The sequence below is a fragment of the Trichosurus vulpecula genome, chromosome 8, assembly GCF_011100635.1.
Source record: "Trichosurus vulpecula isolate mTriVul1 chromosome 8, mTriVul1.pri, whole genome shotgun sequence".
Classification (NCBI taxonomy): domain Eukaryota; kingdom Metazoa; phylum Chordata; class Mammalia; order Diprotodontia; family Phalangeridae; genus Trichosurus; species Trichosurus vulpecula.
The window spans coordinates 239,604,706-239,626,401 of NC_050580.1; the positions used below are offsets into that span (position 1 = coordinate 239,604,706).

Genomic DNA, 21,696 nt, shown 5'->3' on the forward strand with positions numbered 1-21,696 from the left:
CCTTTTTAATCTTTGTTATAAAGGACAGCTCTCTGGGTGAGTAAAGCAGGGGGATACATTGGGAAATGAACGTGACATTAAAAAAGATATCAATAGAAATTCATTTTTTAAGTGTAAATAAGTGTAAAATAGAAGAAAAAAATTCAATGCATAGCCTGGAGGGTTCCTGCAACAGTGAGTAGAATTCTTTAATAGTGAACATAACAAGGATCGTTTCTCCTATAACAAGTAAAGACCTTTAAATATTCTTAAATATTAGTCAGAAGACTAGATCTTTCTGGACAGCTAGTGACTCCTTGGAAATAGAGTAGAACCTTTGGAAGATGAATCGATTCCATCAGACCAGTAGGTGTACTGAAGTAGTTAATTCCAAAATTCCAAAATTGGAGGAGCTGATGCATAGTAAAATCCTATTTGCTTGCATCATAAATAACTAGAGCCCTAAAATAATAAGAATTTTTTACTAGGTACAGGTTGCAGGCAGTGGGGACTCTAGAAAAAACCTAAGTTTTGAAAAGCTCTTTACTATTTGAAGTCTAATGACAAAAAAAAAGTTTCAGAAGCCACAGCAAAAATGATCTGTAACATTGCACCCAGAAGTACAACTTTGATGTTTACAAGAGCTCTGTGAGGACAGAATTTGTTGATCCTGTCATTCACTTATTGATTTTAAAAGAAAACTCTTCTGATTTTTAAATACATGTAAAATGTGGTAAGAACCTATTATAGGAAGTAGGCTATTTAGCTTGTTTTTGCAAGCTCATACTTCCATGAAATTGTTCTTTCTTCATTTTTGACTAAGCGAGGAAAAAAAACCCTTAGTTACCCATCCCCCCCCAATTATTAAAGCTACAACATTCATTTCCAAACTAAGCTGGTTAACTAAAGCCCCACTGTACTTCCACATGTACACAACTGGAGAATACCTAACTCACTCAGAAGTGCAACATTACTATTCAGTATAAAACAAAAAAAGCCATCAATTTAATGAAGAAATCTTATAGTACTCAGTAAGCTTAACAAAATTCTAAGAATAAGTTACACTTGGAACAAAGACACACTTTAGGTGACTTATAGAAAACATGCCTAAAATAAATAAAATAGCAAAGAGCAAATAAAGAGAGGCTTAACATTACAGGTTTGAAAACATGTGACAGAAATCTGTTGGGAAAAGATACAGATGTAGTGGAAATTGCTGGGATGTCAAATTGTTTTTCTGCAAAAGTCTAGCTGAGAATTGTTTAACAGGGCTTCATGTTCTACGTCACAGAAAAATTTAAGAAGTGAACCAAAGTGATCCATTTATTTTACTCAAATGTATTTTTTCCATGAAGGATTTAAAAAATCCAACCCAGAAGATCAGGATTCCCCTGAAAGGAGCTCAGTTCTAACTTACTGTAAAACTTACTGAAAAACAACTAACTTTACTTTTTATTTAATCAGGACATATGATTTAACTTTCAGGGAGCTCCTCAATGAGGAAACTAACTCTACTAAAGCAGTTCAGCAACTTATATAGGCTTAAGATAGTTGCCTGGAGCCCTGAAAGGTTAAGGGATTTGCCCAGGGTCATAAATCTTCTATGAGTCAAAATTAGGACTTAAACTAAGGTCTTCCAGATTCTGAGGCCAGTTCTTTATCCACTGAAGCATCCGGCCTCTCACCCATTTTATTACAGTCACAAAAAAAGAGAAAACAATGGCCTACGTGGTCACGGAAAAAACAAGCTAGACAAATTTAATGAAAATGAAGGAGCAGACTATGGAAAAATTTAATACAATAGATCTTGCCGAAGAAGACCACAGGCTATTGAAAGGAACTTTTTGTTTTTTTTTTTTTGATAGGTAGCGTTAAAGTACTTGTTTTTTGTTTTAAAAATCCATGTTAAGAAAAAAACCTTGAATTTTAGGTAAGTGCTAGTCTAAAAGAAATGGTCTCCTAGACAGTCATTATATTCTTTTATTTTCTTTTTTACTTTTTGTACAATGATAATGTTGTTGGCAGATGTCTGTGTTCTTCTAGTCTCCTACTTTCAGGCTAATTGTTTCCAGGGAAATCTTAATTCTCTTTTTAATCAGCAATTTACTGGAAGAGTCACCCTTTGGTTCAAATCAGCTCATTTACCTGAGAACAGGGATTTTAAACATTGTATAAGAAGAGGTTTAAACTCTGTGTCACTGAAAGTAGACCAGAAAATCAGTCAAAGTAGTCTAACTGCTAATGTATTGAAACCATCTAACCAGAACAATGCCACGGCTGAGTCTTTTTTTGCAGCTTTATGACAAAGTAAAAGTGTCCAAAAGAAATTGAAAGGACTTCTGAATTATAATCTTTACTTTGACCATTGAGGTCTTCAGTGTCTGGCACTTGTACTCCAAAACTACCCTGATCCTGTGATCTCACTCGTGTGGATATTCCCTCCAACAATGCAGGTTGCAACCAGTCCGTTCCTATTTATTTCTTTTGTAATTCCTTAACTGCAAAGTGCCCTCCCTAACTACTTTGAATTTAACTCCTTTGTATTTGTTACTATTCTTTTATGTTTATTCTCTAATGCCCTTGTTGTGCTTAACAAAAACTTCTTGGATCAGATTCAGAAAAAAATTTATAATCCCTCTTGCCAAGCTTCCTTCCAACCCTACTTATATCACCGCATATGTAATCTTTAGACTATAACGTGTAATTTGAACAAATGTTTATTAGATGGCTAAAACTGTACATTGTCTTCCTTAAAAATAAAATTGAGAGGTAATAGGATGTAGTGGATAGATTTGGCCTCTGGGTGGGAAAGATCTGGATTCAAGTCCCATCTCTGATCCATACTAGCTATGTGACCCTGGACAAGACTCTTTAACTGTTCACTCTAAAGACTATATGTCGCAGAGAAGGAGCTGATTGGTGGGACAATAATCACTTTAAGAAAACTATTAATGCTAAGAGAACCAAAAGCAGTAACAAGTATTTACAGTCCCTGAAATAGGTTCTACACTTTTTCCTGCTGCCCCATTCCTTTATGCAAGGCATTCCTTAGGTTTATGCCTATTGAGAGCCTACTTATTCCTTACGTTTTGTTTTTCTTGCCTTTTCATTAGGTGGGGAGGGGAGGGAAAGAAGAGAATTTAGAGCTAAAAAAAAGGGACCAAAAAAATCTCTGTGCTTTAAAAATGAATTAATTAAAAAATACAATGAAGCAAACAGATTCTGCCTATTCTTTAAGATCTAGCAGAAATGACATTTCCTCAATGAAACTATCTCTGAACTGCCTTTTCTTCTCTTCCACCCAATCAGATATTATCTTTCCTTTAGACCTTACATAACTCTTTGTACTCCTTTTATTCATTAGTGTCTTAAATTCTAGAATTTATTTTTATATGTTAGTGGTGTAATGGAAAGCACACAGGACCTGAATCAGAAGACATCATTCTGTCTCTGACGCTTACTCTATAACCATGGGCAACACACTTGATCTTTCTAAACCTCACTTTCCTCATCCGCAAAATGATAACAATAATAGCTACCATTTCTATAGCACTTTGCAAAGCTTTTCAGTTTTATATATGTTACCGCACAACCACAGGCAGGTGCTAATTTTCATCATAACTTGTAAAATGGAGATGATAATACCTGTTCTACCTACCTTGAAAGGTTATTTTGAGGGGCAAATGAAATCATGGCTGTAGGTATTTTGCATAAATGCAAATTATGGTGATAATGATGAGGATATGGTTCTTTTCCCCCCTCACTAGATTATAAATTCCTTGACAGATCCAATCTCTTCATTTTTCTATCTGCCCTCATGCCTAGGACAGTGCTATGCACAAAAGAGGTGCTTAAAAAATTCCATCAACAACAACATTTTGACAATTATGATCTTTCTTTCCACTGAAGGCTTGGTTTAGGTACAATTGTGACCAATCAAGAACACAATGCATATTTCTTAGAGAAGTCACATGTATTCACAAGGGATAATCCAAAAGAAAAGAAAAAAGACCAAAGGCTATAATTACATTTTAGCGAAATAATAATGATATTGAAAATAATAATGATAATGGCAGCTGATATTTGCAATATGCCTTGAGGTTTTCAAAATGCTTTATATATGTTACCTAAATTTATCAACTCAATTTTTACTGAGATAGGCACTGAGAAAAAATGTACACTTAAATAATGATATTGTTTATATGTTGTGTAAAATGACTGAGAAAGACTAGAAGTAATATGAAGCTCTGGAGGAAGGAGAGGTTATCAGTTCAATTTCTTCTACCTAACTTCAACATTGCTTTTAATCTGTCAACCATATACTTTCATGGTTACTTTGGGATGGATTTTTTTTTTTAAAGATAGGGCTAATATTACAAGGAAATCTCATGGAAGAGGTGCTGTGTAAACTGAGGTATGAAGAATGGGAAGAGGTGGCAGGGGCAGGCATTCTCGACATAGGGAGTGGTACAAGCAGATGTGTGGAGGTGGGAAAGCACAGATTGTGTTTGGGAAACAATGAATAAATTAATTCACTAAGAGTATATGGTTAAATGGAAGTTTTCTTTCCAAAAGACTGGAAATTAAAAACTGGGATCCAAACACAGGTTTCTTAGGCCCAAGGTCTGTGCTCTTCCTACTACACATTTAGCAAAAACAGTAAACATTCTTCTACCTTTCCTTTAAAGTGTAAGCAACTCAGTTCTGCTTTTCAAATCAGGAAAACCTGAAGTATGCAACACAGTACCTGATTTCAATACTTCCTCACTTTCTGCCAAGTCCTTGTTTTCTAGATTTGGCATCTGTAGAGAGTTGGAGTCTTCTATAATAGTTTCAATATCTCTGTCTTGGTTCTTGAAGCTGTTCTCTTTGGCAGGGGATTCCAATTCTGGTTCTTCTGATTCTACGAAGATCTGACCAGCTACTACTCGGGCTGTTGTGGCATGGTCCTTTACTGATTCTTCTGATGGCAAGGAAGTCTGAGAAGTGTAAAAAAAATGTTCCACAGTAAATATAATTTTAGCACATTAATTTCATGAAATTATTTTCCAGCAAATAGATATATTTTCCCTTCAAAGGTCTCTTTCAGGAGTGTGACCTATATCTGGCACATGTTATAGTTAGACTAATATGATAGGTTCTGTTAACTTAGATTTAGAACTGATTTTTATCCTTTGAGCTATCTTTTTGGCTAACCTCCTTTTAGATTCCTTATTTATAGCTACTAGCACCTTTTAACTTATGTTAGTAAAATTATTTTATTTTCTATTGTTTTAATATAACTTTCCTCCAAAACTAGTTATTTCCTCAAACAGTAGTAAAATAAACTCTTTTCTGTCATTTCAAAATTGCTTTTAATGACCTGTCAACTATAGTACTTTTACATGTCTACTTTGGGATGGATTTTTTTTAAGCATAGGGCTAATATTACAAGTGTTTTATATGTTAGAAAAGTGATATGTGAAAAACATTCTTGAAAAAGCATTAATAGTACTTTTTGTGGCTGTCAAAAATTGGAAAAGGGGGGGGTGGTGGAGGGGAAGTGTCCACCTCCTTAGCCATTGGTAAATGGCTAAACATCTTATGGTATATGAATGTAATGGAATATTGTTGTGCTGTAAGAAAACAATGAAATGGACAATTTCTGAGGAAACTAGGAAGACTTTTATGAACCGATTCAGAGTTAAGTGAGCAAAAATAGATCACTTTATGCCATGGTAACATGACAGAGGAAAACAATTTTGAAAGACTACAACTCTGAGAAACATGATGCTAAGCCACGAGTCTCAAAGAATAAAGATGATACACAATTCTTGCCTCATAATAGCAAAGTGATTAAATTAAAATACAAAAAGAAATATACATCTCTCAGACAAGGCTAAAATGGAAATTTGTTTTGCTAGACTATGTACTGAGAGCAATGTTTTTTTTTTGTTATTCCTTTAAAATTGAGCAATGAGGTATTAGGAAGGACAGATTAATAAAAAAAAAAAACCTGTTACTTGAAATATAAAACAACAGGTTATTTTTTTTTAAAAAGCATTAATACATGCAAAGGACAAAAATAAAGAAAAACACAACTGAAACTGGCTCCTGCTAAAATGGTACAGTTACTTGACTTCAGATACTTCAAAACCTATGGAGAAAAAAAAGATGCTTTTTAAATATTCCTTCAAGCTTGTGTCAGATGTAGGAATTGGATCCAGGTAAAGCTGACTCTCTATCTACTGAATCAAGTTACACCTCATGACTTCCACATAGTAGGTGCTTAAAAAATTTCAAGTAGAACTAACATGAACAATACTTTTGAAAAGAGGAAAGTATACTGTTTGTTTTCAGAAAGTAAAGATAACACTTCTACTGTTCTCCTGGCTCTACCTATGTGTCATACATTGATGTTACATATAAACCTCTCACTTAGCGGACAAAGTTAATATTTTTGGCAAAAGGGCAATGCTGCCTCTATCACTTAAATAAGAAAATTCTAATTCTGTTTATCACATAAATGCAGATTCTTTATATCTTCTTTAGTTATACTATGCAAACAGATAATCTCCAATTTATCCTACATAAATTTTATTTGTACATAGTTGTTTGCAAGTTGCCTCCTTCATTAGACTGTGAGCCCCTTGAGAGTAGGGGTTGTTTTTCACCTTTCTTTGTATTCCTAGCACTTCACAATTAGTAGTCACTTAAGAAATGCTTGTTGGCTTGTGGTTGACAAACTTAGCTAAAGAGCAGCAAATATAATGAAGATTTTTAGTTCATACCTTTGAATCTAAGGATTCATCCTGACCTCCTTCATCATCTGTAAGGAAAGTTTAAATAAGTCAATTACTAGCTTTATTGTTGGAAAGTTAAGGAGATTTATCACTATTGTCAAACATTTAGCAAAGTACACCAAAATAGTATCCGCAAACTGGATTATTGAAATAATCAAGAATTTTAAGTGGTATTCTGGAATGAACTAAAAACTGTTTTTTTTTTTAAAGATGGTTCCCTTAATTCTGTGGCTCTATTAAGCTGTGGTTCCACTCTCATCACCTTTTCATTGTCCAATTTCATAAAGGAGTCATCTATACTAATTGCTCCTATTTCTTCACTACCAGATCACTCCTAATTCCCTTCTAAGCTGGTTATTGAGCAAACTGCCCTCTAACTTGCCAAAGCCAATGGCCTTTCAGAGGAATTCTCCCTTCTTGACCTTTCTTCAGCAAATTACATTAAGCACTATCTCCTGTCCCCCTCTCCTCTTCAAGCTTCCTTAATATTGTCTTTCTCCTCTTGGCTTTATCTCTTTAAATGCTTCTTCTCATTCTCTTTCTTTGGTATTTTTTCTTCTCCCATTCCCTTAATATAAGCATTTTCTAAGCATTCCCTTTCTTCCCTCTATACCTTTTCCCTTGATGATCTCAATCACCCCCCTTCAACTCCTCACCTATCTGAAGGTGATTTAAAAACCTCTTTTTTTAGACTTTCAAGTTCCAGAATCACATTTTCAACTACTTATGGGAAGCTGCCCACTTGGCTGTCCTGTCTACAACTCTAGCTAAATGTCTAAAACAGAACTCATCTTCTTTCTTTATAATATGCTCCTTTTCCTGACTGCTCTAATTCTGTCAATGGTGCCACAATTCTGCCATCCTCCCTCCCCCCATTCAGCATATAAGTATAGTCAATCTATCTCAACAGTACCTCCTATACTGACATCTTCATTTCCATTTCAACCATAGTTCAGGTTCTCATTAATTCCCACCTGCCTATTGCAAAAGCCTCTTAACCAGTCTCTTTCTATCTCTAGTTTCTTGCCCATGCTAATCCACCACACATGCCATTTTCATATGTACATCTGGGCGTACTACTGAACTGATTAAAAACTTTCAATGGCTTCCTATGGGACCAAATAAAATGTAAACTCCTTATCCTGGAATTAAAAACACTCCAAAAACTACTTCCACCCCACCTTTCACCCTTATTTATACCATATATGCTACACACTAGCTAAACTTAACTACTCATCAACCTTTGGAATAACCATAGCACTTTCCCATCTCTGTACCTCTACTCACAATGTTCCCTATGCTTGGAACATCCTTCTCACCAATCTTTCTTTGCTTAAGTCTTACTCATCCTTCAAGCTTAAAATATCACTACCTCTATGAAGCCCTCACTGAGAATCCTGACAGCCAGAATCTCCTCTCATTGAAACTTAAAGTGGGAAAGGAACTCTGGGGTTTGGTCATTCAACCCATACCTGGGCAAGAATCCCCCTTATAATAACCCTGAGTAGGGACATTCCAATTTTTACCTGAAAACCTCCAGGGAAGCAGAACCAAGACAGTAAAATCCTGGGGACAACTATTTGTTAAAAACTTTTTTTTTCCACAGTGAACCTAATAAGTGTGCCACTTTGCAAATTCCACCTACTGCTCCTACTATAGTTCTGACTCTGGGTTCTAATCTCTCTTCCACATGACATGTGATCCTACAAATATTTGAAGTTAGCTAGTATATTCTCTCCAGTTTTCCTATCTTCTCTTCCCCAATACCAGAGCCTTCTCTTCAGCAAGCTAAGCATCTGTGGATAGGATACTGGAATCAAAGCCAGGAAGACATGGGTTTAAATTCTGCCTCTGATGCTTACTTAGCTATGCGACTATCTTAGTTGACCTTTCTGAGACTCAGTTTCCTCATCTTTAAAATGAGAAAACCTGTGATACCTACTTCATGTGAGGTTCAAATAAAATATATAAAGCAACTTGCAAACCTTAAAGCAATATACATACACGGCTATTACACATAATAATATAGTTTCTTCAACCAGTTCTTACATAATATGGTCTCCACAAGCTAAACCCCATCAACATCCATCTTAAAATGTGGTACCCGGAACTGGATACAATACTGCAGATGTGCTGTGACTGGGCATAGTACCTACAAATAATCACACTATGGACTCTAGACATCTATTAATGTAATTTGTTAATTTTTTTTATTGTCGTGCTGTATTGAACTTATAGTCTACTAAAACCCTTTTTTTTCGTTAATGTTCTTTGAGCCGTGCCTGTCCAATCCTGTATCGGTGTACTTGATTCCTTGAACACAAGTATATACAGATACATATACATATACATATACATATACATATATATACACATATACATACACACACATGCTACCTTTTTTTTTGGAGGGGGGAAGGCAGGGCAATTGGGGTTAAGTGACTTGCCCAAGGTCACACAGCTAGTAGTGTGTCAAGTGTCTGAGGGTGAATTTGAACTCAGATCCTCCTGACTCCAGGGCTAGTGTTCTACTCACCGCACCACCTAGCTGCCCCTATACTCTACTTTTTTAAGAGGGCAATGAGGGGGATGAGAGGTGGGAGGACATGGCACAATTTCACTGGCTTAGGGAACTCCCAGTAAAGAATCTCCCTCTACTGATGCAGATAGGTATTTTATAGTTTTAATGAGTGCTGACCATGGCATTGCCAGTTAACTTTCCCAAGGTTCTGCAGTTAATATGTAGGCAACCCTGTGCAGTTGAAGCAGCAAGGCATCCTGAGAGAGAGAGAGATGAGAAGCAGCATATGCCATGCAAATCACACCACCGCCTTAACACCTATATCCCTTCAAACCCTGAAGAAGATAGCTTAGGACCCTGAACCCAAGAGCCTTGGGAACAGCAGTGCTTCCAGTCCAGTGCTTGTAGCCATCACTAGGAAAGTAACCCCCATGGAGGTGTGGCCTGGCAACCACTCCTTCAGGTGCTATAGCCACAGTTATTAAAGTCCCAGAAGAAAGTTCTTGCTACCACAGTCCTTGGCACTGTCAAATGGTTCAACATCAAAAACTGTTATGATTTTATTAGTAGAAATGACATTATAGGAGAAGGACTGCCATCTGCTTTACCAGTGTACCCCAAGGTTCATAGGATCTTTTTGTTTTACAGATGAAACCTTCCATATATGTGGAATAATAGAAGGTAAGCACCTTGGTATCAGGTACTGTCTTTTCTAAGTCAGCTAAGTAACATAGTGGTTAGCGATCTGGACGTGACTTGAGTTCAAATCCTGCCTCAGGCACTTAGTGTGTGACCCTGGGCAAGTCATTAACTGATGTCTGCCTCAGTTTCCTCATAATGGGGATAATAGCACCTACCTCCTAGGGTTGTTGTGAGGACAAAATGAGATATTTGCAAACCTTAAAGTGAGATATAAATGCTAACTATAATTATTATTTGTATCCCCAGTGCTTAGCACAGTACTTTGCATATAGCAAGCACCTAATAAATGCTTTAAAAATTCATTCGTTCATTCATGTGTCAGAGGTAGGAACTGGACCCAGATGGTCCTCACTCTGAGGGTGTCTCTCTAATGTTAGGCTGAACCTCATGCCTTCCACATGGTAGGTTTTAATGTTAGTTTAGACTTTACCCCTATTAGATTCAAACTTATTATATTCACACCTTCCTTCTAGCTTGTTGAAATCTTTTTGGATCCTGCTATTCAACAGGTGCCTCATCTTTATCTCTTGTATTCTGTTTTGCTTTATGTGAAATTTCAAGGGGGAGGCAGACAACTTATCTCCTTTACTAGATGATAAATTCGTTTAGGGCAGGATCCAGGTCTTACTTTTCTTTATACCTCCAATATCTCCCCTCACCTAACCCCATACACTTCTAGCTCCCCATTGTTATTTTTCCCCATTAGAATGTAAACCCCTTGGGGCAGCTAGGTGAGGCAGTGAGTGGAGCACTGGCCCTGGAGTCAGGAGGACCTGAGCTCAAATCCGGCCTCAGACACTTGACACACGCACTAGCTGTGTGACCTTGGGCAAGTCACGTAACCCCAATTGCTCTGCCTTCCCCCCTCAAAAAAAAAGAATGTAAACCCCTAGAGGGCAGCAGCTGTCTAGCATTAGCACATGACACAGTGCCAGGCACATAGTAAGTGCTTTTTTATTAATTCATTCAATACCTAGTACAACACCAGAGGTAGTAAAAAATTAATTTATTCAGCAAATGTTTACTGTCCCAAAACAGGTCCCTTGTCACCACATAGGTGGTAAGACAAAAGTCATATCAATTCTTCTGGTTTAATTTAATTATTTCCTACATACCTTGACTGACAAATTGTTAAATTATTTATCCATTTTAACATCTATCAAGTGCCAACTAAGTGTGGCACAAGTACTGGATCCTGGGGGCAAATACTGTCTCACAAATAAGATATGCTGCCAGCCTTCAAAACACAATCTACCCTTAAGGGTGATATGCACAAGACTAATACAATATAAATTGAAATACAAATCCACAAGACTACAAAAATTAAGGTGTTTACAGAATTAACTTCCTTGACTTTGTTCCTCTTTTCCTTGATCCACTCTAATTGGTAAAATTAGTTTCCCTTATTGCTTATCAGTATTTTACAACTCATTAAATTTATCAGCAACTGTTCCTCAAGACAGGAAGGATCACATATCTTTTTTCTTCCCCTACAAGCTAACAAAGTACATTTCATATAGTAGACCCTTCAACAATTGAACAAATAGTTGCTAAATACCTCCTATGTTTAAGCACTGTGTTAGGTCTTAGGGATACAATGACAAAACAAAATTAAAATGGTCTATATCAAAATATATAAAATATAATAAAATGGTCTATAGCAAAATATATAAAATAGTTTATATCAAAAAGACTACATTCTACCAAGGAATATAACACGCACACAGATAAATAAATAAAAAGTCATTTCCAGAGGGAGAAAAAATTAACAAACTGAGGTACATTAGGGTAGAGTGGTTAAGACAGGGAAATCTTTGTGTGGGAATAATATGAAATAAATCGAGTAGGGAAGGTGGAAACCAGACAAGGGAAAAAATTTAACTGTTAGGCTAAAGGGCTTGTATTTTATAATAGAGGTGATAGAGAGCCACTGAAGTTTTGGGAATACAGGAATGACATGGTCAGATTTGACTGTGAATTGAAGAGGGGAGAGACCAGAAGGAGGGAGACTTAATTGAGAAGCTATATTGTAAAAGCAGAAAGAAGAGGTTGTGAGGCCTGAATCAGGGCAGTGGCCATGAGTGGCGCTAAGGGGATGAATGCCAGAGATTTGTGGAGGTAGAATTGACAAAATCTGGCAACATACTGCAAAGAGGGCTCATGGAACAGGGAGGAAGAAATCAAGAATGATTCAGATGTAGCAAAAAGGAGTGACTCAAAGAATGGTGGCATCTTAATAAAATTAAGGAAATTTTGAGAAGAGATGTGCTCACTAGGGAAGATAATGAGCCATTTTGGACAAGATGAATTGATGCTTTTTGAGACATGCAGGTAGAGATATCCATCAGCTAGTGGGCAACATAGAACTAGAGTTCAAAGGAGAAATTAAGACCACAGAGAAGTATCTATATATATTTGAGAGTCATACATAACAAATATTCGGTGACTGAATAGAAATATATGTATTTACAGGAGAGAATAAAAAATTTGATGTAAAAATGTTTTAAAATACAGATAATTCCATTTATTTGCATAGTTTCACTTTTCTATTTGCATAAATATGGGACTCACTAGACAACCAAGAAAAGTACATTTTTACTAATTGTGCTCTCGACTCTACTGCAGGAGCAGAACCAAAAGTTGGTAATAAACAGTAACATATCTACCACCCTATAGAGAATTCTTTATTAAGAAATCAATAGCTTGTTCTAAATAAAGTAATAATTCCAGTCAAGAAGAAATAGCATTTGCTCTTTGATTTATACTGACTGCTTTGGTTTTTCTGATCCTATTTCCTCTCTTTCTCCTATTCTTCCCAAGTTTTCCTGCTACTTGTTTCCTTCAGTTATTATGTTTTCCCCTTGCTCTTATGTAACCAACAAGCAAAGGCTCACTGTCTAAACCAAAATGTCTGTTTTCCTTGCCCAGAAAAATTGTCAAAACAAACAGGAGTTTTCTGTATTTGTGGTTCCTCCCCAAATAGTCTTAAACTAGTCTTGACCAGTAGGGACAACATATTTTGATTATTTTTTAAAATCTTGGTATTAGAGGAACAAATGGTTTTTCCAAGATCCACCCCCACTAAAATTTTAAAATTTGTTATCAAAGCTGTCATTTTGTTCTCACTGCATTGCAATTCCCAAATTTCAGCATTCCTCAAACTACATTCCATCAAACCCTGGTATTCTGTGTGTGCCACGTGCTGAAAGCCCACAAAAAAGTTCTATCAATATTTTTCCAATCAAAATTGTTAACTATTAAATTATTTATCAAAAATACTTTTGTACAGAAAATTTTCAATATGAAAAACTTCCTCATAACCTTCTTTATTCCTAGATCATACTAAATTCCTAATACCTCCCAGGGAACCAAAGTTACAGCTTCCATCGATATATTTTGAGCTCCCAAATGCTCCACAGCCAAATTAGTTCAGGAAACACTGCTCTAAAATACTACAAAGCGATAGACTTTGGGTTTGAGTTATCAAAAGCAGAGTTTACAGGAGGAAATTCTTGTCATAAATTTAGTCCACCTGATGATACCTATCCATTATGTACTATAGATAAGTGCCACTCCACTACATGGTGTTAATATTACCCTCAAATAAAGCAGCTGGAAAAGTCTGAATAATTGAGGTTTATGGTATATAAAACAGAACTATGAAACTAATTTATTAAGTGATGTAATATACTGTTCTCATTTAGTGACAATCATTAAGCTATATTTTTGTCCTTTTGATTTTGTAATTATAACACATAGATAATATTATCATTGATTTGCCAAAATCAAATGCTTTCTCCGACCCAATTTCAATCTGGCCTTTTATCAAATTGTCCAAAAGGTTAAATTTAACAAAAACGTTCAAGCCAAAACAACAGGCTAAATAAAAGTGTGAGTATGGGGGAACTCAAATGTATTCTTTCCATTTCAGCTTCTCTTTGGATATTTAAAGAAAGATTCTTTATTCAAAATACATATCTTTTTGGCCAAAGCTTTATGGCAACTTTATGAATATTCACCTTTTCACCCACCAAGGGAAAGAAAACAAAAAGTTTCAGGTATGTATTTTTAAATGTCTGAATTTTGTTTTTACATGTAGCATCTGGTCAATAACTACAGTGCTAATTTTATTGAGTTATATGCTATCACAGCATGTTACATAGTTATGTTTATGTTTAAAGACAAAAAGTTAATCACTGCAACTTGTTGCATTTAACTCCTAACAATCTGTAGTTTACTAATATTTTTAAATATATTTCTTGCTTGGTTATTCAGTGAACATAAAAGTGGTACTGTGCATAGAAATAGAATTATCTATATTTTTCAAACTTTTAAATCAACTTTTTGGATTGTCCCTTATGAAGATGCATATCTTATTCACTAAAAATTATTATGTATATTTTATGATGGTAAATGTGCTTTAAAATAAGTAACTATACTTACCTATAGAAAGGAAAAAAGTTAGAGCTAAATACAAGGAGTCACAATGAGAAAATTTGTTTACGAATACAAGAATACATGGTAGTTTCTGTTACCAGATTTCATACCTATTGCATCATGTGCACAGCGCCTCTTTTTAGTAACCACTAAGTAGTAATAGGTTTCAGCTAAAGAAAATATTGACAGATCTTAACCCATTTACTAAAACCTGGAAAGAAAACTTCTCCAGATGGTAATGTTAAGACTGTTCACAAAGCATAAGCGATTTTCTCTTTAAAACAAGTAGACATTCTGCTATGGTGATGAATGAGTCATCTACCTGATAACTTTTGACATTATATGTTCAAAGCGGGAATGAAGCTATTGGAGTTCCTCTTAAAGGAGGGGAACATTTAAAAAAGACAGTACTTATGACGAATAGTTAAAGAGACTCCAGATTATTTGTTTTTAGGGTTACAGTCAATCAGATCTTAGAAAGATCAAATGAAAAGAAAAAAAAAGAAGTTATGGCATAGAAGAGATTAGAAGATGCTCAATTAATACTTGCTGATTTTCCACTCAACACTATCATATCCATGATAGCATACCTCATCACAGGAAAAAGCTTAGATTTTTTTAAATGTAAATTTTCCTTTGGTAAAACAGGAAATTTATATTTTTTACATTATTTAGTAAAGCAGCATAATGCTGTTGATATGGTTTCAGAGAAACGTGATCAAAATTTAATCTGTCACATAAATTAAATTGATAGATACAGACTTTAAAAAGAAAGAAGTGATAAACTGAACAATCTAGTAGAAAAAAAGAGATCTCTCCATTCTTTGCTGACCTCAGTTAAGTGATAAGGCTCTCTGTGCTTTGATTCCCCACAATGTGAAAAAAAGGATACCACCTTACAGGGATACTGTAAGGGTCAGTGATAGCACTTTGGGGAAGGGGGAAGTAAGCATATAAATCTAAGGTAAAAAAATCAAATTTAATTGGAATTGATTCAAATCCCAGTTTTGCCACTTGTTAACTGTGTGTTAGTAGCAAGTCACTTTCCCTTTCTAGGTCTTAGTTTTTTCCTTCTGTAAGATGAGGGAGATGGAACAAAGGTCCTAAGTTATCTTATCAATCTGACTCCTCTGAGCCTTTGCTGCATTCTCCATAGCTAACATGTAGCAACATTTTCCAGGACCTTGTTGTGAACTTTCTTAGCTTATGCAGGTCTTACACAGTTGCTGCCATCCCTTTGGGACAGGGACAATTAGATTCGGGGCTTAGTCATTTCGGTGGAATATTAAAAAATAGTATCACTGGGAGGACAGTTCAAATCATTTTATGAATTACTTTAAATATAGCTAGACAAAATAATAAAGCAAAAATCTAAGAAAGACATTAGAGACAGCTGGTAGCTCAGTGGATACAGAACTGCATCTGGAGTCAGAGGAAGACCTGAGTTCAAATACAGCCTCAGACACTTCCTAGCTGTGTGATACCAGACAAGTTGCTCTGATTGTCTGACAAAAGGATCTACTAGAGAAGAAAATGGCAAACCACTCCACTATCTTTACCAAGAAAACCCCATGGACAGCTATGGTCCCTGGAGTCACAAAGAAATGGACGCAAGTGAACAACAACAATAAAAAAGACAGGAGATAAGCAATTGCTAGCTATTTAGGCAGATATCTTAGACTGGGCATTTCTGAAAAAAAAAAAAAACTGCAGTCCACGTTTTATTATAATGTCCCAAAGGAAACCAACTATGTTGAAATACAAATTTTAAAAATTAATAAATTAAAAAAAGCTAACAGATCCCAACTCTGTGGATAGACAAGAGAGATCCTATTTCACTAGGTCACAGCTCTAGAGCTGAAAGGACCCTCACAGGCCATTGAGTCCAACGACTTCATTTTTTATATGAGGAAACAGGCTTCCCCCTACAGGGCTTAATATAGTTCCTGGAATATAGTAAGAGCTTAATAATTGCTTATTGACTTTCAGAGACAGGATAAGTACTTATCTAAGGTCATACTGACTGGTAGCGTAAGATGCAGGATTTGGACCCAGCTTCTCTAACTCTGGAGCCAATACTCTTTTTTACTGTACTATGCTGCTTCCTAAATTTCTAAAACCAGAAAAATTGGCTAACCATTATTTTAACCTACTTGCTAAATGGCCTCTAGTGGAAAGGACTGGCCTTTAAATCCAACTAAAAAAACACTTCAAAACATTTAACAATAATAACAAACAAAAAATAACTCACAAGTAACTCATTTTTAAGAGGAAGAATCTCTACCTCCATAAATTATCAGTGCCTGTGCCAGTGCAAAGAAAAAAAAAACCTTCTGCTCTAAAATTATTTAATATTATTATTTTAAAAAACTAATTAGGATAAAAACACTTCTGTCTTTGAATACATTCTAGCCAGTATTTGTAAATAACAAATGACCACCCTTGGAATACTGACCATTTTCTAACTTGCCAAAATGTGCCTAGTACCAGATAACAGTATCACTTTAATTCTCCAGTACAGAATTAGAAATAAAAAATTGGTCAATAGAGAACACCTGCAATTAGACTATGGGGAGGGATGCAATTTTTTTCAACATCCGAGCATTTAAACTTTTAAAAAGGGGTGCAATGCCATATAAACAAGCAGTTTAAACATAACAAAGGCAAAAATCACCTAAATTTCTACTATGAAGATAGTTTGTAAGACTTAATCTTATTCCAAGTGCATTTACCTACCTTGCACACAACTGAATCTTTTGTGTTATCTTCCAACATACAATATCTATATTGTTTTAATGCCAGTCATATACCCTTTAAGAAAATTATGTAATTGTCATGAAAAACAGTGTGGTGTAGTAGGAAGAAGAAGGGATTTAGATTCGAAGAACCTTAATTTGAATCCTGGCTCTGAAATTTACTGCTTGGATGATCTTGGACAAAACTTCTGTGGGCCTCAACTTCCTTATTTGTAAAATGGGGTTCTTTCCCTTCCGATGATCCAAATGCCACGGTTCTAAGTGTTGACTGACACCTTGTGCTAGGAGATGGGACAAAATCATCCTGTTCATTTGGATACAAAGTTAAGGACTATAGCATTTCAGGGTTAGTATCAGTTGAACCAAAGTTCAACAATACAGTCAGATTCTTACTGGTTATCTGTTATGAACATGGTGGTTGGCAAGTTCTCCTCCATAACAATGTAAGCTCCCTGTGGGTAGAGCCTGTTTTTCCCCTTTGTTTCCCCTGAGCTTAGAGCCTACCAAGGGCTAGATAAATGCATACTGACTGACTGCAATCCTCCATTTGACAAAGATTTCAAAGGCAAGACCTGGTCATTAATGCAAACCTAACAGACCGTTTGAAAACAACTCAAAACCTGTGTCCTAATAATGGCAATAGGTCAACATAATCTTATTTATATAAGACGTCTAATGTGTAATCAGTTTTTAAAACAAGAGATAACGAACCACATAAGACACCAATAATAGAATTTAAAAATAGGAACTTTCATTTTAGAAGCAGAATAATTAAGGGAATGCAACAACTTAGAATTAGGCCAGATATTTGGGGATCCAAATAATCACTTGTGAATTTTCTTGCAGAAGACAAGAGAAAATTGTTTTTGTAGTTAAAAATGAGAAAAAATACATGAAGCACTATACAGATTTGTTATTATCTATTTATGGAAACTGATGAAAATTCTAGCATTACATTGTACTGGTTTGGGCAAGAAACACTTTCAGATGCTACGAAGGTCCTATAGGGATGGCAACTGAGGAAGGGTCTAGAAAGGCATATCAAATTCTAATTAAGGCCCCATAATAGATACACATCAAAAAACACAGAAAAGAACAACTCTAGGTGCAGAAACCAAAACAGATCACAAGACATTCTTTTCAGAATACCTTTTTTAGTGCCACACATCCAAACATCAAAAGCAATTTGCCACCCATTCTGAACTAATTTCTTCCTTAAACCTTACCGCAAACAAACGTGAAGCCATTCAGATATGCGATTCCTAATTCAATTCTCCATCCTCATTTTCAGCCAACGAAAAAACAAAGGTAACAACCCCAAGATATAAAAAGGGTACAAAAGAGCCAGCGCATATGGTAACTCCACCAATACAGTTAACTACCAGAACTAGGTGTCCCCTTTCTCCAAAGTGACATCCCATAGAGCGCAAGCTACACAAAACCTGAAACTCAAATTGTGGGGTGTCCTGACGTTTGGAGTATCCTCAATGCTTAAGGCAGGGCTCGTGGAAGGGGTAGGCACGTAAGCTTCTCTCCTGCTCCTCCTCGGTCCCAGAGCAGCACAGCCAGTGGGGTGGGGGCTGCAGGGGTCCTACTGCTCCTAGATGTGTGCCCCTGCCAGCTGTTGAGGCGGGGGCGAGGGGGTGAGGTGTTTATGGGGGTTGTGTGTGCGTGTGAGTGTGGGGTGCGTCGGGAAGGCCTCCATTTCCAGCTTCTTCCAGGACCCCCCTCCCGCCCCGGCCCCGACAGTCCCTATAACCAACAGCCCCTGTACGCCCCTACATGTCCCAAGAGCTCACAACCCGGATCAACCGAAGCCAGGGAAGAAGTGACAGGGTTGGGGGAGCGCGTGGGGACGGAACCCTCCAGGCGGGGGTTGGGGCGGGCCGGGACCGATAGAGAGAGGGTCCGTATCCCGCCGCCAGCCCGGCCTTTTTTGTGGGTCCCCCTCCCAGCCCAGGCCGGGCCTCGGAGAAGGAGGGAGGCGGCAGTGGCGGCGGCGGCCCCAGACTCCCTCAGCCCGGACCAGAGCAGGGGGGCGGGTACTGACCCGAAGCCGCCCACACCAAGCCGCAGCCCATCAGCGCCCCATAGAGCAGCAGGGCCAGCCTGACCCGGACGCGCATCCTGCCACCGCCGCCGCCGCCTCCGCCGCCGGGGCCGAGGTGCCGATGCCACCCTCCCGTCAACAGTGGTGTCTTGGTTGTCGCCTCTGCTGCCTCCCCAGCCACAGGATCAGCCGCTGTCGCCCGGCTTCCTGCTCCGGCCACTCGGAGCACCCTCCCTCCCGTCCCGCCCCTCAACCCTAACGTGCGGCCAATCCGCTTCTCATTCCGTCGGGTGCCGGGGCCAATCGCCGCAGACGCCCCGCCCGCCCTGTCGTCCCGCCCCACAGAGTCGGCCAGCCACCAATCGCGGCGCGCCGCCCTGCACACCGGCCTCTTAGTTGGGTCACGGACGCGCCGACATGGCCCCAGCTAATTGGCAGCTACGGGTCTCAACAAAGCTAGGGCGAGGCACCGGGAGAAAAAGAGAAAGGCTGAAGCGGAGATAGGGACTTGAACTACAATACCCATCATGCCTTTTCGCGAACCTCCTCGCGCAGGCCTCTTGGGAGTTGTAGTACAGGTCGAACCACGGTTTAAAGGTGTTGGGCAAGGTGCTGGTTTAAATGTTGCTGGGAAGGACAGGATCGTCTGTGACAACTAGGCTGGACATCTTACAGTGGAGAGTAACTCTACCCAACCCTAAATGTGTTCGGGTTGGGTAAGGAACAGAACATGCCGTTCTTATTTAGGACAGTAGGCTGACGAATACCTACACTGTATTAAGCTCACAGACGTATACACATATGGTTTTCATTTTACTTACCTGAGCTGACACTGCGGCAGCAGGATGACACCTGTCACTCACACTCTAGGTTTAGGACGTGTATCAATGTGAAAACTCTATTCCAGAAGAAGCTACTTTTTAGGGGCAGTTTAAAAGTTTTTGTCTTTTCATTCCTGTTTTATTTTTAAATGATAGACTGGTGTGAGAGGAAAATGGCAATTGCCAGGGGAGGATCTAGAGGGGAAAGTTTTCCACTTACTTAAAAGATGATACATTTAGAGCTGGAACGGATCGTGGAGGGCACCTCAATCCAACCTCCTCATTTTACAGAGGAGAAAATTGAGGCCTGGAAGGAGCAGACTGATTTTTCCAAGGTCATACATACTTACAGTAAGTAGCAGGGCTTGGATTTGAAAGTAGTTCTTCTGACTCCAAATGGAAAGTTCTTTCCATCACACTACTATACCTCACTCCAACATGCAAAAACACCAACAGAAGCCTTCATTTCCTCATGTGCAAAATGAGGAGGCTTGGACTGCAATATGCAACAGAACATAACCTATCAGAGTCATCTCATCTCATATTTTGGTAGTTAGCCCTACCAGGATGCTTCCTATCATCTAAGTTGCAAGCCATTTGTCTGGTCCCAAAACTTACCATTCTACATAAATAGTTAATTTCTCCCCCCAAATTGGTTACTGAGTTTATAGACTCTTTCTGTGACCTTCATCCTATTTTTCTTTGAAGTGATTATAATTATTATTGGGATATAATAGCTTGGGCCCCTGTGTAGAGTTTTACCTCAATGGCTACATAAATTATCTAAGATGAATTTTGATTATAGGCACCCTTCTACTCAGCAGTAGAGCTATGACGATTTATTCTTGACCATTTTGCAAGACTCCTAGGACCACTGCTTTCCAACCTCAACCTCACTTTTGTATAGCCCACCTATACATTTAAGAAAGCAACAACTAGCCAGCCAAGGAACACAGTTTGGGAGATTAGTATTCTATGTTCTTTAAAAGACAATTCTCACTAAACTTTGCTTAATTCTCTTGGGAATACTACCTTCTGTCTAGGTTTCTGCACTCAGAATGATCTCGGACTTGCCCATTCCTCACTTATCTCTATATATCATCATATAGGTTTTCAAATCTTGGCACTTCTACCTCTATAATATCTCTAGCTTTTATTCCTTTCTCTCTATTCAGAGGAACCCTACTTACTCTGGTTCAGGGTGCTTTCACCTGTTACCTGGACTACTGAAGTAACATTTGTTTTAGATAAAAAAAATTATTAATAGCTTTTGTTTTTTAAGATCACTACAATTTCTCCTAGTGTGCCTCCTCTCTCTCAAAGACCACCACACACTTTATAAGAAATAGTTTTAAATAATAAAAGAATAGAAGAAGAAAAGGAAAACAATGACCAAAATCAGTCAATGCATTAAACAAAGGAAACAATGAAGCTACTGTAGAGGACAACATCATTGAAATGGAAACCATCACAGAAAAAGAATATGTTAGTTATGATATTTCAACTCTGGCATCTACGTGGAAAACCAGAGAAACTGAATTTAAAAAACAGGAGCTGGTCATAAGAACAGCCTGTCAAGAGAGAGCACAGAAATTTTACAATGAAGTCAAAGAGATACAGGCCATGGAAAACATTGAAGTGGAAAACA

At 37.6% G+C, this 21,696-nt stretch overlaps 1 protein-coding gene across 1 annotated transcript in view; it reads right to left on the bottom strand.

Annotated features, from left to right (window-relative positions):
- SEL1L (SEL1L adaptor subunit of ERAD E3 ubiquitin ligase) overlaps nt 1-19,452 on the bottom strand; it is a 68,356-nt gene extending 48,904 nt beyond the window's left edge. Inside the window, exons 1-3 of the mRNA XM_036734357.1 lie at nt 19,228-19,452; nt 6,750-6,787; nt 4,727-4,958 (exon numbers count right to left, since the gene is read on the bottom strand). Coding sequence (XP_036590252.1) covers nt 4,727-4,958; nt 6,750-6,787; nt 19,228-19,303 — 346 coding nt within the window. The 5' untranslated portion in view covers nt 19,304-19,452. The remainder of the gene's footprint in view (nt 1-4,726; nt 4,959-6,749; nt 6,788-19,227) is intronic.
- Nucleotides 19,453-21,696: the final 2,244 nt, after the last annotated feature.